Here is a 16,062-nt window from a genome sequence, read left to right as displayed (position 1 = left end):
ATAAATGTCTGAAAAAGGATGTCATGATCATTCTGGTGTTATCTGTGTATTTAGTTAATAACAGTTTTCCAGCATAAAATGAAATGTCCCTCCTGGCATATCTGACTGGACAGGATCAAAAATGAATAAAAAATGGTTTGTGCTGAAATGCTGCTTAAGCGCGAATATAAAAACTTATGAGATTTAAGGCTTTATCTAAGCCCTTGCTTTAGAAAATAAGCCCTCAGAGAATGGAGGAGGTATGCTGAGTTCTTCCAACAGAGGCCAGCATCTTTCACTGTGCTTGTACAGCTTTCCTGAGGTGGACAGTGTTAGATGGCCTCTGTGCAGCTAAGCTAATATCAGGAAGAGCCGAATCTCTGGGACCAGTTGTATTAGTTTAGGCTAATTCCAGTATGCCAATGTTGTGAGCACCATTGATGAAAACTAAGACGATTAAACTCAACATAATCTGAGGATCTTTGTGTAAGTGAAGTTTAAATTACCATAAGCTTCTCAAAATCATTGATTTGAGGATCAGCAAGAAGAAAAAAAATAATTCTAGCTCAAGTTGTAAATCGTATTTTTCCCTTTACTGTAAAACCCGTTAAAGAAGCTTTGGAATAGGAAGCTTACTTTCCTTTTTTTAGGGGGAAATACATTTAAAAGAGCTATCTATGCTTCTATGCATCTCACTTGGTTCTTTAAAATAGTTGAATTAGTTTTTTTGACCTGGAAGCTACTGAAATGCTGAAAATAACAGGTTGACCATTACAACCAATCATCACCATTTTTTTAAAGACAACAAGTTTAAGGGGGCATCCATAGGAATGGGTGGGCTTGTTAGCATGCCTTCTTTCAGAGCTTATTGCCTGATTTTGGCTAAATATAGCTTGAAGCCTGAGGGTTATATTGGATCCACTGGTAACGTTTGCATATGTAGATGTAGCTAAGTGTACACCAATAGTTATAGTCAACTTTATGGTATTCCTTAAGTCAGAGCTGTCCAAATTATGTGGTCATATGTACCGTGGGATATTCCAGGGTGAGACAGGCCCCAAGGCCACATGTCCCATTGTTGCACCTTTCAATTGATGCATCATGTACCCATGACACCCACCTCCACTACACCACATGCTTGCATGGGCTCTCCCCCACCCCACCACACCACACTGCTGTACTGTGCACTCAGATTCACTCTCAGCTCCCCCAACTGAGCTGTGCTATACTGTTCCACCCCTACAGTGAGGCACACAATGAAAGCTGAAGGAGGGAGGGGAAATCCAGTGACAGGCTGTTTTTGCAGCAGGAGCTATGTGTGGGGAGCAGCAGCCAGAGTGGATCTTAGGGGGCCACAGTTTAAACTTGCAGGCCACATTTGGCCAGTGGGCTGCTGCTTGGACAGTCCTGTCTTAAGTGCATGCACACTGCATTCTCCACTCTAAACCCCTACATTCAGTTCCCTGTTACGTTAAACTTTGCAGCATATGATGAGCCCCACCACAACTCTTAGAACCTACTTGCATGCTGCAGTCCTTGACCATAGAAGGATCCTGGCCAGCATCCACAAATGTCTGTTTCTGTCTTTAGGTCATTCTGTCCCATATTTCCTTCCTTTGTGAGCCCAGAAATAAAGACAAGCTTGAAGGAGATTCAAGAAGTCAATAGACCATTCCTGGAAAGGTTGTGCAAGAGAACTTGGGGTGCACTTTAGTGCCACATTTGAGAGATCAGACATATAATTAGAGGTAGCTTTGGTGAGGCTGTGAAATATACAGGAAGAGAAGGGTGGTTAATCTATATTGTGTTATCTGTGAACAACCTTTAGCTCAACACTGAGGCTAAGAACAGACAGCCCCAGAAAGCTCGAGGCTGAATTGATTGAGTCTTTGCAGGTTAGTCTAAGATGCAGAGATTAAACTGAGAAACAGCTGGACACACAGGATAGGGGCAGACATTCAAAAAGCCTGAGCCTAAATTGATTCAGTCTTTACTGATTAGTCTAACCTGGCTAGGCTGAATCAATTTTGTAACCAGATAGACATCCCAGAAATTTAGGCACATGCTTGCAATGGCTCAGGCTAGAAGCTGGGAGGTGGGGGAGGGGGTGCTAGAGCAGCCCTCCCTTCCTTCCACAGAGCTGAGCTGAGTGGGGCATGGCCAGGCCCCGACAGGACGCTGTGATTAAGGAGAGTTTCCCACCCCCTCCTGAACAGCCCACAAGGGAATGTTTATTATCCCATTAAGAAAACAGAGGGAAATTACCAGCCATCTGTTGATTCTGCCTTTGTCCCGTGTGCCACAGCTTGGAGGTAGCCAGCATGTGGTCTGCTAGCTAATGCTGGGAGGTGTCTGTGAGGGACAGGGGAATATCTGCTTAGCAGAGAGTGGGGAGGGGGGGAGCAGGCAGACATTGCTGTGCCTTTCAGGCTCTGCTGAAGCTGCAGCCAGGGAGCAGAGGGGAAGGGGCAGTTCTGCTGTGGAGCAGAGAGCACTCCCCAGCCCAGAGAGCATGCTGGGATGCTGGGGAAGTCTGATTTAATTTAAACCAGCAAGGGGTCTGGGACAGACATTGCATAAACCTGTTTGAGCCAAATCAGTTAAGTCTGATGCTACATTCAACCAGGTTTATCTCAAACTGGTTTCAGCCATTCTCAACTGGCTTATGTGCACTGAACATTTGCTCTGTTATCAGTTTAAACTACTTTCTGATCACATAAACTGGTTTATGTGTAATGTCTGTCCCTAGCCACATTTACCTTTGGTTCAGGAAATGCGGAGACATGCCTGCAGTGGCTCAGGCCAGAAGCTGGTGTGCACTAGAGCACGGCTCTCTGGCACATAGCTGTCATGGGCTGTGTGTTCACTTCCTCTTCCTGCTGCCCCCAAGGTCTCTGGGATTTACAGTTCAGAATCACAGAAGCAGGACTCTGCTCAGTTGCTCATTACTTCCTGTTGTTGCTTCCAGGTGCCTCTGGGATTTGTAGTCCACAGTTGCTGCCAGCAGTAACTTTCAGTAAATTTAGCAGGGCAGGGCAGCTCTGTACTCAGAGAAAGGGGAGAGGTTTAACCAGGGGAAGGGAGGTTTAACCCCCCTCCCTAGCCCAAGATCCCAGCAGCGGTTTGCCTGGGAGGGGCAGTCCTTGCCTCCCCTCCCAATCGTTCTTTGCTGGAACAGACAGCCCAGCCCAGCCCAGAGCTGCAAGGCATGCTGGGATGCTGGGGGACTGTGATTTAATTTAAACCAGGAAGGGGTCTGGGACAGGAGTTTCATAAGCTGGTTTAACCCAAATCAGTTAAGTCTGATACTACATTCAGCCAGATTTATCTTAAACCAGTTTCAGCCTTTTTGAAACTGGTTTATGTGCACTGAACTTATGTTCTATTATAAGTTTATACCAGTTTCTGATCACTTAAACCAGTTTATGTGCAACTTCTGTCCCTAGCCTAAATAGCAGTGTAACATTCCTCTACTGCCTTTTCCATGTAAAGTTAACCTGAAGTCTGTGGTCATTTCCTATGACACAGCCCTTGACACTGTAGCAGAAAGCCCCCTTCTCCTCTTGCCTGCATTTGCTCTCCCCTCTTTGGATATATTTCTCTTCTACCTTTTCTTCCTTCCTCTTTCTTTCACTATAAGATAAGGAATTGTGTTTTAAAGTTTGTATGTGTGTATTTTGTATCTCCCCTTGTATTTTGGTATTTTTAGCTATTTGTGTGCCATGGCATTACTCTTGTAGCTTGTATTTTATACTCTTCACCTTTTAACTAAATTTGTTTAGTTTCAGAAGTAAGTTATACATTGTAACAATGTGAACAAAGGCAGGAATCAAACTGCCACTTCCCTGTATCAGGCTGGCCCCTGAAAGAACGAGTGAATCAGTGATTGAATGTGTAACACAGTCGCAGGCTTCAGTAACAAGGGTCAATTAACACCTACGAAAACCACAGATCAAGCAAAGGAAGAAATCAATAGGAGACAATGTAGCAACCGGGAATTCTCAAAACTTTACTGTTCAAGGGCTAGAAGCCCTAGTCTGAGTTAATCAATGCCGGGGACCAGCTTTTGGGGCTGTATATCTCCAGATTGACTGCTCCCAGAGCCCTATTCAAGAAAGCGGTAAATTAATCAAAAGTCATCAACAGACTCCCAAACCTGCACGTACATGTGGACGACCCCTGGGGCTGACAGATGCCATCCAGTAGCCACTGAGGGGGAAGTCCCACGAGGGTTAAAGACCCCTGGATTGGGCAAACCTGAAAACTGGGGAGTCACCAAAGTCTGACAGGAACAGATAAAAAGCAGTGAAAAGTGACCCTCAGTGGCACCCTCTTGATCTCCAACTTGACCAGTACCTGACCTGTCCAGCCAGAAGGACCAGCCGGCGACCCCCTTCTGGAAGATAACACCACGCTGGAAGAAGCCACGACTGGCCATTGACGGCAGACTCCAGTGCCTGTGGGATAGGTATACCCGACTCTTGTAACTCGCTACTGTGAGTGTGCATGTGTGTGTGTGTGTGGGGACCAGCCCCAAGGTTTAAGATTTGACTTCATTACAGTGTTTCAATCCGCCTAATAAACCAGAATTTTAAGGATCCCGAGTTGGACAATTGTAGCCAACAACACAATGGTCCAAACCTTTATAATCTCATGACTAGCAGAGTGCCATATACTGAGCTACTGTTTGAGGTTTCATGTACTGTAGCTTGTGGGGGTTCTTTCCATAGGTGGGGTGATCAACTGAGAACACATGTCACTATATGTCAGATCTTTGTTGCATTGAACTCAAAGGCAAAACATTGAAAAATATGTGGGACAGGTTTTCATTCTAGATTTCTGTGATTTGCAGTGGCTTCTTGTAACGTTGGAACTGTTCAGAATGATACAAAATGGAATGTTAAGAAGTCTCTTTTGATGGAAATATTTTTTGCTTCACATATCCTAAAATTGGAGTTAAGAGCTGGTTTGTTCTCAGGGTCAGTTCTGGGTTTGGAACTTCACAGAGAGGGCAATAGAGAATTCTCAAGAAATGGTTCAGACCTCTTAAAAATGTGTGTGTCTGGCACAGCCTTCAGGGAAGATTATTAAATGGGTTATGTGCCTATAGATGGAGATAAGCATCTACTTTTCAAAAGTGCCGAGTTTTACTGAAATCAAACAAGTTGTCAAAAAACAAAAAAATCTAGGAGTTAAGATACAGCTAGAAGCCAGGTTTAAAATGACTTGCTGGAGATTGTTCTATCTTCACTCTTTGTTTGCAGAACAACTGGATAAACCATTTTTAAATCAATTTCCCGCTATATTATTCTTTAAAAGAAATTAGGGCTAAGACCATTGTTTGTTTGTTTGTTTGTTTGTTTTATCAGGTCAATGATTTTCATATGATTTTCATCCAGTTTTTGAATATTCAGAACCTATAATTCTGGAGCTGTTTGGAAAATGGAACTTTATAATGCAGGAAATTGACATTTCATAATTTCAGACATTTTATCCTGAATTGGGATGACAAATCAAAGTTAGCAAAATGTTCTTCAAACAGAAACATCCAAATATTTCAATTTGGCAATATTACAATTAATTTCTTGAAATGATTTATTCTAATAACATTAAAACCCAATATAATGAAATATAATGTAAATATTGTATTATAATAATGGTATAATTTAAATAAAAATATTTTGACTGTAACCAGATGATAGGGTTGAAATGAACCATTTTTAAATTTTTAATCAAATTTCAAATATTTTGTTAGTGGACACATTTCCATGAAGTAATTTGAGTTGAGTGAGAGTGCATTTTATGGCAGAAAATTGTACCTAACCAGTGCCTGCAGTTGGCAAGCAGCATACCTGCTAACTTGCCAACTCTAATTACATGGGAAAAACTGCTAATCCTAGTAAGTACTTTTGTCTGCTAAATTTTTACTGCTGTTCTCTGATAAATTAAAATAGAGTACATAATTCTCTAATAGACTAATTGGAAAGTGATAATTATGTACTTGATGAAAAGTACGTTTGGGAAAGTATTTTCTTGTAGCAAACAAAGCTGGTTGTACAAGCATTTGTTAGCAGTTATATACTGAATAAATTTTCTAATATAAAACAATTATATCCCATTCAAGTAATATTAGAAATACTATGTTACCTGCTTATGGCAATATTGACTTTTTAATGGCAACCGTTACATGGATAAATGAGATGGCTGTGATTTTTTAAGTCCTACTTAAATTAAGTCTTCCTTCATTCTTCTTGTTCTACTTCAGTACAATATTCCATATTTGAAAATACATTTATTTAGAATGCTTTCAACATTGTGGGCTTGATCTAAAGCCCACTGAAGTGAGTGAAAAGAGTTCCATTAACTTGAACAGGCTTTGGTTCAGACCCAAATTTACTTTAATTACCAACACATTTCCAGTTTATATGTAAGTGTTGCATTGGCACTCCCTGTAAGTGATCTCCTCATTCAGAATAACATAAATTTCCCATGCCCACAAGTAAGGGAGAGTGCTATGGTTGCTTTTAAAGTAATGGTACTGCAAGAGAAACTAATCTCTCTCAACACTGCAGACCTATTTGTAAAAACTCCCTATGAGTGTTGTTCATTCTTACTGCCAGGGTGTCCTTCATACGTTATGACTTCATCCTCTGGAGGTATAGTAACTTACTAGAGTCAAACAATATTCTCCTCATTTTCATTGTACTCATTCAGATATAAATTCCCATAGTGTGAGCATACCTTCTTTTGTAAATACTTAAAAGAGAGAGAAAAACCAGAAGTTGCAGTTAAGATTCTTTCGTTTGCTCTTTAATTCGCTCTTTCATTTGTTCTTTTGTTCTTTCTTTTTCCACGATTTATACATTAGGCTGCTTTAATAAAGGCAGTGAATCAACAGTTACTTAATATTCTTGGCTTTTACACACCTTTACCGTCCTCTCCAGTTTATCATTTTGAAGCACACAAAATGTTCCGCTCACACTGTTGTTTCAATATATTTGAATAATGAAAAGCAGAATAATTTGATTCCCAAAAGAGATTCTGAAAAAGCCTGGCTTATAAAAATGTTATTTCCATTGTCTGTTATGAACCTTTTTTTTATACACTGGTATAGCAGTGATCTCTTTGGTGTATTTCTCAGCTAAGCATATTGCCCCATGTGCAGGTCGTACAGCTTATGTTTGTTTTTTTAAAGGGGCCATCTACAAAAGATTATTCTAGTAACAGTATGTGCCATTTTTAGAGTGGAGACAGAAATGATTTATTTTGAAAAAAATGCATTAATTTATTTTTGGATGTGTGTTTTTAGGAAACCAAAGTTAACTTAAATCTTTTGCATTTGGGAAGGCTTATTTTTATCATAAATTATTAATGTTTAAGATTCAGAATCCAAACACCAACTACCTTTTATGTTGCATATAATTTCAAAGAAAGCAGAAAATTTGAACTGTACATTAAATGGACAATAATCATCATTTTCATTGCTGCTTATGCTACTTATTTAATTATGGTGATTTCGTTTAGTAATAATAAAGATATGACACGTAATTCCACTGAAATCCTCTTGTAATTTAGCAAGTAATGAATATACCATTATTACAAAGTGCTACTACTTTCTGGTGTTTATCCTTCATTTAGCATTTTCTTTCTTTTCTTGGTAGTTCCAGAGCAAAAAGGTGTAATATTAAACTAAATATATAGATATAGATATAGATATATATCTAGAGAGAGGGAGAGAGAGATCCCCTGAAGATAGCTGTATGATGCTTTTATTTAGCTTACTGGGCAACCAGGATGTCATGTAACCTGTTTTGAAATCATTGCTCAACTTGCAGATTTTTGGCTCAGAATATGTTGCTTAAAATGAAAAATGGTTTTTCTCTGAGGCCTCTGACATGTATTCATTTAAAGGTGCCATGGGATCTGATCCCCAGTCCCAACAATCACACCTCCTGCCATGCGTGGAATCAGGAATCAGATCCCAATTGTCTTTTTTCTACTTGCTAATGCAGGGACAGCCTGGGATCGTGGTCCAGGTATCCCTCTACACCAGAAAGCTGAAAAACAGGTGCCTGCCTATCCATGACCAGCAATCTGCTGGTTGCTGGCTCCAGCCCTTTGACAACACCGGGGTCTCCAGTTGGTCCTAGTGTGGTCTGGGGCTGAGGCTGACCACTGATTTTCAGCTCTGGTCCTAGAACCATAGTGGAGTCTCAAAATGGCCTCATGATCCTGGGGCTGACACCAGAGCCAACGATCAGTTGACTGTTGACCCCAGCACTGCTGCATGTTAAATTTAAGGCATCATACAAACCAACCATAAAAATGTTTTGGAAATGTATGTGGAACTTATTTATGGCTGGTTTTCCATTTTAAGGCACCTTAAATTGAATGTATATACAGTAACTTTTCCATTTATGGCATGATTAACATGTTAATCCTGGCATAAATGTAACGTGTAGAGGATGTCTAAGTGGTAGCTGTGTCTTGGTCTGATACCCTGTCCTAAAAACCTGTTGTGGGTATTAGATAGGATTTTAGGTAAACCAATAGCAGTTCCCAGTCTGTTCAGTAATAAAACTTTCCTTGTATGAATTATAAAGATTTCCAAATGTGGACATTTTCAAGAGCAAGTTAGACAGGCACTTGTCTGGGATGGTTTAGTCAGAGATGTTCCTGCTTTGACCAGGGGGCTGGACTAGATAACCTCATTGAGTCCCTTCCAGCTCTGCTTTCCTATGATCCTATACACAGAGTGCATAAAGAGGAGATAAAGCTGTCTGCTTGTGAAAATTCACTCTGAATACTTAAAAATGAGGAAGAGCCTAAAAAAAATATTTTATCCAAATTTTATTTATTTTTGTCTGCATTTTCTCTTATTAGGAATCTGTCTTTGAAGTTGTCAAAGGACATGGAACTAGGAGAAGCTAAGTGCCCTCTTATTACCCAGGCAGCCAGCAGTCCATCAGTGGAGTGGCCTTTTGCAGGTCTGGAAGAAGGTGGAGGCATGGAATCATTGCCTTTTAGACTAATGATGCAGGACTGCACAGCTGTCAAGACATTACTGCTGAAAATGAAGAGGGTTCTTCAAGAGGTAATCACTCAAATTAGTAAAATTAGTAGATATCATGTTAATGGACTAGGCAGGAGAAAGGGGTCTAGGAAAATATTGAGAGGCACAGAACAGAATATCTTTTTATTTTATTTGTTTCCCTGGGGCCTGAAAAGATGGTAAGAAATATCTTGTACATTCTAAGAGTAGCTTTTGGCTGGCCCAGTCCATGAAGCAGATTTGAAAATCACAAAGTTCTGTGACTCAGACTTGAACAATAAAAATTCATATATGTTTTGGTTAGTATTGGTTTATATATATCACACTTTGAACCTGTAGCAGCAGCACAAGGTAACCATACTGCAGCAAACTCTGGCACCTCTGGTAGCTGATCAGGCTGCTGCTGCCTCTAGCCCCTTTATAATCAGAAAATAATGCTTCTCTTAACCCATTTCTTAATGGAAGTTATGTAACCTGGCTTGGTTCAACTATATCTTCTTTCTTTCTCAGGTTAGAGTTCTTCTTCTCCTCCAGGTTACAGAAGTAGATGCATTAATGGATTTTCAGGGAAGATAGAATAGAATCACACTTAAGTTCACTAAGATGCCTAACAAAATCTGGGCCTAAGTATGCACTGCAAAAGTTCGATATAAGCTTGTTATTCTACATGCACACCATATATTGGCTTTTTCCTATTTTATCTTTATAGTTCCCTGAATCCTGACTGCGGCACTAAGGTTCTATGGTAATGCACATAAATAATAAAAATACATCATTGCATATGTAATAATGGTACTGCAGGGAGTATTTTACATACAGAGTTATCTTCAATTGGTGTTAATGGCAGCATCCCCTATCATTTCAAAAGCTACGCCTACACCTAGGAATTGCTTGAGTGAACATGCTTTCTCTAGTCAGGTTTGTTACCTTTTCAATTATTTTCCCAGTGTAGAAATCTCCTTTAACATTTTTTTTTACTTAGCAATTCATTACATTTCCTGTAGGCCTCAATTTAAGTCCACCATAATATTTTACACACCAATAAATCGCAGTAGAGAGTATAACATATAATTACTATATAATTACATATTATATATGTATTTATATGTAATATATTTAATTATAATATAATTATATGTAATATATATATATTACATATAATTACTAACATTCACAAAATTATCTCTGGAAAAAATGCGCATGGTTTTTCAAAGTGGGGTCCAGACATACCCTTCAATAAGCACAGCACCTTCTGTATTACTACATCCTCTTTAGATAGCTTAAGATAACCATAGATAACTATATATTTACTTTTTTTCTCCTATTTGTTCCATCTCTTATTTTCCCTTCCCTCAATCCCATACCGTTTTTCAGCTCTTAATGCAACTTAAACACAGTCTAATTCATTTCCTGGTCCTGATCTTCTTTACTCACCTTATGAAATCAAAATGGCTTTCTGGCACATGCCTTTTTTGAGTTTTATAATGATATATATGGGTTGCAGATATGCTGTGACTCATGTTCTCCTCCTATCTTTTCAGCATCTCTGAACAATGGAATAAACTCTGGTGGTAGAATGGGCAGTTCAGAAGTAGGACTGCACAAACCCTCAGAGGGTTGAAGGGGGACGGAGCACTGTATGAACATCAGATATGCATATTGCTAGATGGAATTGCTTTCTAACAGTTTTACAAGTGACAAATATAGAAGTCTGGATACATAAGGAGGAAATACTGGAGGTGTGGTTCTAATGTGAAATTTTTTAACAATATCACTAATAAAGAGATTACATGAAAGCAGAGGTATTGCTGATAAAATGCATTATAGTAGCAGTGTCAACAACATAGTTTATATAGTGTAGGGGCGGACAATTATTTCGGCTGGAGGGCCATTTGATGAGATGTGAGCTGTTGAGGGCTACAAGGAAAGCTCCACCCCTTGACAAGTGCCCTGCTCTCAGTTGCCATCTTGGGACCGGAAGTCCTACCTCCTAACCTCTGAAATTTGCCAGTGGAAGTCCCTCCCCCTGTCCCCAGAAGTACTCCGTTTGGGAAGCGGGGTTGCCATCTTGGACCTGGAAAAAAAACAAATTGTATACTAAAAATCAAACATTGACAGTAACATATTTTAATGTCATTTAAAAAAATATTTTGGTCCTGATTTGTGTGTGTTTGCATTGTGTATATAGAGGTGATTGCATAATAGCTCAAAATGAAATCTTTCTCCTGTATATTGCAGGGGGTGTGGAGGGTGTAGGTGGGTGGGTATGGGTTTGTGGGGGGCATTTGGGTGTGTTTGTGTGGATGTGTATATATGTGGGGTGTGGAGGTATGTGTGGATGTGATGGGTGAGTATGGGGACTTTGGGGGGGGTGTTTGTGTCAATATGTGTGGTGAGTATGGGGCTTAGGTTATATGGAGGGAGAGGGTGACTGGGGTGTGTGTGCGGGGAGGTGGTGTGGGGGGAGTGTGGGTGGTGGGGTGTGAGCATGTAGCAGTGAGTGGAGCTCCCTCCAAAGGTGCTTGGGTGCGTGTGTGTGGCAGTACATGCCACGGCTGGATGGTGCCTGGGCCAGGCAGGACTGAAGGACCTGCCATGGGCCAAACAAAGGCACTCTGTGGGTCAGATCGAGCCCGCAGGTTATATTTTGCCCATCCCTGACAGAGTGGAACCTTAACAGAAACAAAGACACCTTATTTCTGAAAGTGAACTGATTTATATCTCTGAATCACAAGCTTGCTTTTTTTTTGATTGTCTTGTGAAGTTTGTTTCAGAATGTTACTGTACCCCTTTCATGGCTTTATTTCTTTATATTTCTAATGATTTATTAATCATCTTAGAAAAACTCTTGGTTGGTTATACATATTTTCATTCACCTCTGGTCATTAAACCAGGGCTTTTTAAATAATGGACTACATAATTAGGAGCATACGTGTATTCCTCATGCAAGCTGTTAGTGAAATATTCCAAGCAAAAATTCCATCGGATATTTCAGGTACAGTAATGAAGTATTTGATAGTAAGATAAATTACAAATGAATTATCTGGACAAATTGCATTGAACTAAGGGACATAGAAGCTTCATCCAGCAAAAGTTAAATCTATTTTTCTTACAAGAGAAATTCACATGCATAGTAGAAATCACCCAAAAAATAATTGCTAGCAGTATTAACTGATGTAAGAATAAAATATTTCTTTCATGTCTAATTATTTATCCAGCTGTCTTAAAAAATAAATAGTACTTATATGGCTTACCCTTTCCTTAAAAATACAAAGGATACCATCTAAATATACAGAGGATGCAATCTAAATAATGCACACACACAATTAGAAAGAAAGGCAGTAGTATCCCTATTTTACAACTGATGTTATCCATAATAGAAAAAATACAGGCAACATGCATGTATTTATTGACCAATAGCAAGTTAATTGAGTTAATCTATTAGACCCATTATTCAATGGAATATATTTTTTCTTAAACATTAAGCACTATTTCCAAGGAACTATTTCCTCATTATAATCTCTCAAAGTGCTATATTTACTAGAACAACATGGTATTTGTCTGTTGCACTTGCTTGTACTGGAAAAGGCTAATTTATGGCAAAACCATTGTTTACTTGGCAAATGTGTGTGCATATACCAAACTAGGCTTCTTCTTACCCTTATCCTGAAAAATGAGATTACAAATGGGTGGATAGACTGATGATATTGTAGTAAGCTGCCATCTTGCTCTCAGTAAAGAGATATTGAACATGTCCATTAATAGATTATATTAATAATCTATTAACCTGTCATTATATTTTCAGCCATGTTAGAGTCTATAGGGCAAGAAGTCACCTAACACACCACACACCCAAGTGAACAAAACTAAAGAGGTTTTTAGTACATAGAGAATGTTGATTAGAAAAGTCATCTGGAACTGGATCAGAACATATTTTATGTGCATGTTCCTTCTTATGTGAAGTTACCTTTACACAAATTTCTCAGTGACCTTACATGAAATATATGATGAATAAGGAAATAATTGCCAGAACTGTACATTTAAATGGTATTCACTTGTTTTGAGTGAAGGTCCTATAACAATTCACCTTTTGGAAGTAGGTACTTTGCCCTGTCATCAAGGAAAAAATGAAAATGTTACACATGGGCATATAGTCAGAGGTATGTTTAATTCATTTCAACGGATTTTATTTGCTGATATTCTGATTCTGCATTGGAGCATAAGATTTAATAAATAGACTATAGGTTTATGGCTTATGTGGCTAGAAAAATCTAGTGGAGAAGTGTTGGTACCTGTGGAGATTTTCAATGCAGCAAATGTAATAAAAATACTATGGCTATAGGACATTTGGGAGTGTCAGGAAATTGTGCACTGTAGTTTGCCTCTGACTTGCACGCAGATTTTCATCTCTTTTTTTATTACTTCTGTTTGATTGTGGAATCTTATCCCAGTTTTTGCTGGAATTGAGTGTGGAAAGCATTGGTGGACTGAGACCAAATCAAGACAAAAAAGAAGTGATACTGATGACCAATAAGAGATAGTTGGAAAGGATGGTAGAAGCTGGTATGTGTGCGGGCCAGGAGCGACCCGAGCCCTTTTCGCGCTGCACGCGGGCTGTGGCCAGCAGCCCGGGCACGCCGGGGCGGAGAGGGAAGGCCTTCGAGCTGGAATTAGGCACGGACGCGTAGCGGTAGTTTAAAAGATTGTTTACTTACACCGAGATGGCAGTGGTGTAGGCTGGAAAGCTTGATTAAGTTGCAGTTACAGACAAACAACACAGACGGTCTCGTGGAGGTTGCTAGGCGCCACGATGTATATATGCGGTTCCTCTGGGGAAAGGAGCCACCAAAATAGAAATCGTAAGTACGTCTTATAAAAGTTGCGTTCGAAGACGGGAAGAGGTGGGCGGTGGATCAGGCCGCCACACTCCTGGATCTCACACAGGGTTTCTATTACCCTGCCGTGTACCCAGAGTCCCCACGAGATGGATGTGGAGTCCTCTTCGGCTTGGGCGGAAACTGCTCAAGCCTTTTATACGGCTAACAGGCCAATCGCTAGCCGCCACGTGTGAATAATTTAGCACTAGCCAATCACGGGGAACGAATCTGCATACTGGTGGCGGGAACTCTTTTGCACCGTGCATTCCTCTTGCAACATGAGCAATGCACTCTGCAAAAGAAGCTGCAGAAAAGGTGGGAAACTGGTCCCTGCACCGGGGTTTCCTCTGCAACAGGAAACACTCTCGTGCAATGCTCTGCAACTTGACGGGGATAATTCTGGTGCCAAAGCACACACACACACAATCATGCCTTTTGGGTCATGACAGTATGTATGCAGGCATCCCAGCCAGCATGTTGGAAGGCTCAATTGTTTGTTCAGGAATTAGTGCAGGAATAAGAATTTAGGGAATATAAATGGAGGAGAGGAGAGAGTTCCTTTAATTAATGTATTTTGTTTAATAGATTTTGTTTAAAATTATTTTCATGCTATAGGCTAAGTCCTAATTGGAAAAAAAATGTGTAGTAGTAGAGTACTTAACAATCCTAAAGCAAAGTGGACACAATCTTGCCAATATTTAGGCTTATTTATGTATAACAAATTTACCCTTTTATTTTTTGTACATACATTATTTGCTGTATAATTCCCATTTTTGATAGGTTTTCTTTTGAGCTGTCAAAACTGCTGAGCCAGCTAATTGAGGTAACTTGGTATCCACATAGTCTATATTTGCCAATTTAGATTGCAAATACTTCATATGAGAGCCCATGAGAGCCCATGTCTTTTTCACAGCTCTGTAAAACATATACAGTCCTACAGAGCTATAGGAAGGTTGGTGATCAAACAGAAATAATAGTAGCAGTAAAATTATCATAGAATCATAGAAAATTAAGGTTGGAAGGGATATCAGGATGTTATGTAGTCCAACCTCCTGGTCAACTTAGCAGGACCATCCCCAGCTAGATCTTCCCAGCCAAGGCTTTGTCTAGCCAGGTCTTAAAAGCTAAACCTAGAGTGCTGATTGCAGTGAAGGGAGAGAGTTCTAATTCTGGCTCTGCTACTGGCCTGCTGGGTGACATTAGACAAATTACCTTTCTTTGCACTTTCATTTCCCCCTCAGCAAAATGGTAATCATGTTCTTACTTCTTCTTTGACGTAATAGGAGATGTAAAGATGAAGAGCATTATAGGAGAGCTGGGTTGTGTTATTTGAAAAAAATTGACATTCATCATATACTAAGAAAAATTGAAAAGGTCTTAAATGATATTTTTCAGAGACATTAAGGATTCCTTGCAGTCCACTATTGTATGTATTATGTTGCCTTACCTTGTTGGCTAGACACTTAAAAAGTGATCACAAGGCTAATATAGTATAAAACACTGCAGGATTTCTTCTTTTAACTAACTTTGTAATTAACCAGTGTAGCATTACTGATTTATTCAACAACTGTGCATTTAATGCAGTCCTCTTTATCAAGTAATTCATGCTGGAAATTGCCAATTCCTTCATTTCATGGTGTGTTGGCATGCACAGCATATACACGCAAATTTAAATACATAATAATGTGTTTGGTATTAGGTTTTCACTTTACCTTATTAAATTGATACATGCTCAGTATATATTTGGCAATCCTTCTTTGCTATTTCTTACAAAGACAAATATTTAATATTCTCCTGGCACACAATTTTAATGTGGGATTAAATGTGCACGTTTGATGCAGTGCTTTAAAACAAGGAGTCAGTGGCTATAGGCCAGCAGTACTTAGTGTCTCTTCAACATGCTGCTTGTGGCTGTTTGTGGTAAACGTTATCAAAATGTGTTTATATATGTATAAATGTGTGTGTGTCTGTGTGTGTGTGCGCGTGTGTGCATGCATGCATTGCATATATATTTCCTTTATACATTGCATGTTTATTTCCCGCAGTCAAGAAATGAATATGCTGGATGGAGCATTTCAGATTCAGGGTAATGAGAGGGCACTTATGGAGGAAGTGGCATTCAAGTTATATCATAACATATATTGGCATACTGGG

General features: G+C 39.5%; 1 protein-coding gene across 1 annotated transcript in view; it reads left to right on the top strand.

Moving 5' to 3' along the window:
• The first annotated feature begins 8,868 nt into the window (after positions 1–8,868).
• The window catches only part of LOC102386334 (serine-rich coiled-coil domain-containing protein 1-like), a 361,000-nt gene continuing 353,806 nt past the window's right edge, over positions 8,869–16,062 (top strand). The window contains exon 1 of the mRNA XM_025199483.1: positions 8,869–9,073. Coding sequence (XP_025055268.1) covers positions 8,891–9,073 — 183 coding nt within the window. The 5' untranslated portion in view covers positions 8,869–8,890. The remainder of the gene's footprint in view (positions 9,074–16,062) is intronic.

This window comes from Alligator sinensis, unplaced genomic scaffold, assembly GCF_000455745.1.
Source record: "Alligator sinensis unplaced genomic scaffold, ASM45574v1 scaffold194_1, whole genome shotgun sequence".
NCBI classification, from domain to species: Eukaryota; Metazoa; Chordata; order Crocodylia; family Alligatoridae; genus Alligator; species Alligator sinensis.
Note: the sequence above shows the minus strand (reverse complement) of the source record. Positions and strands in the feature narration are given on the sequence as shown.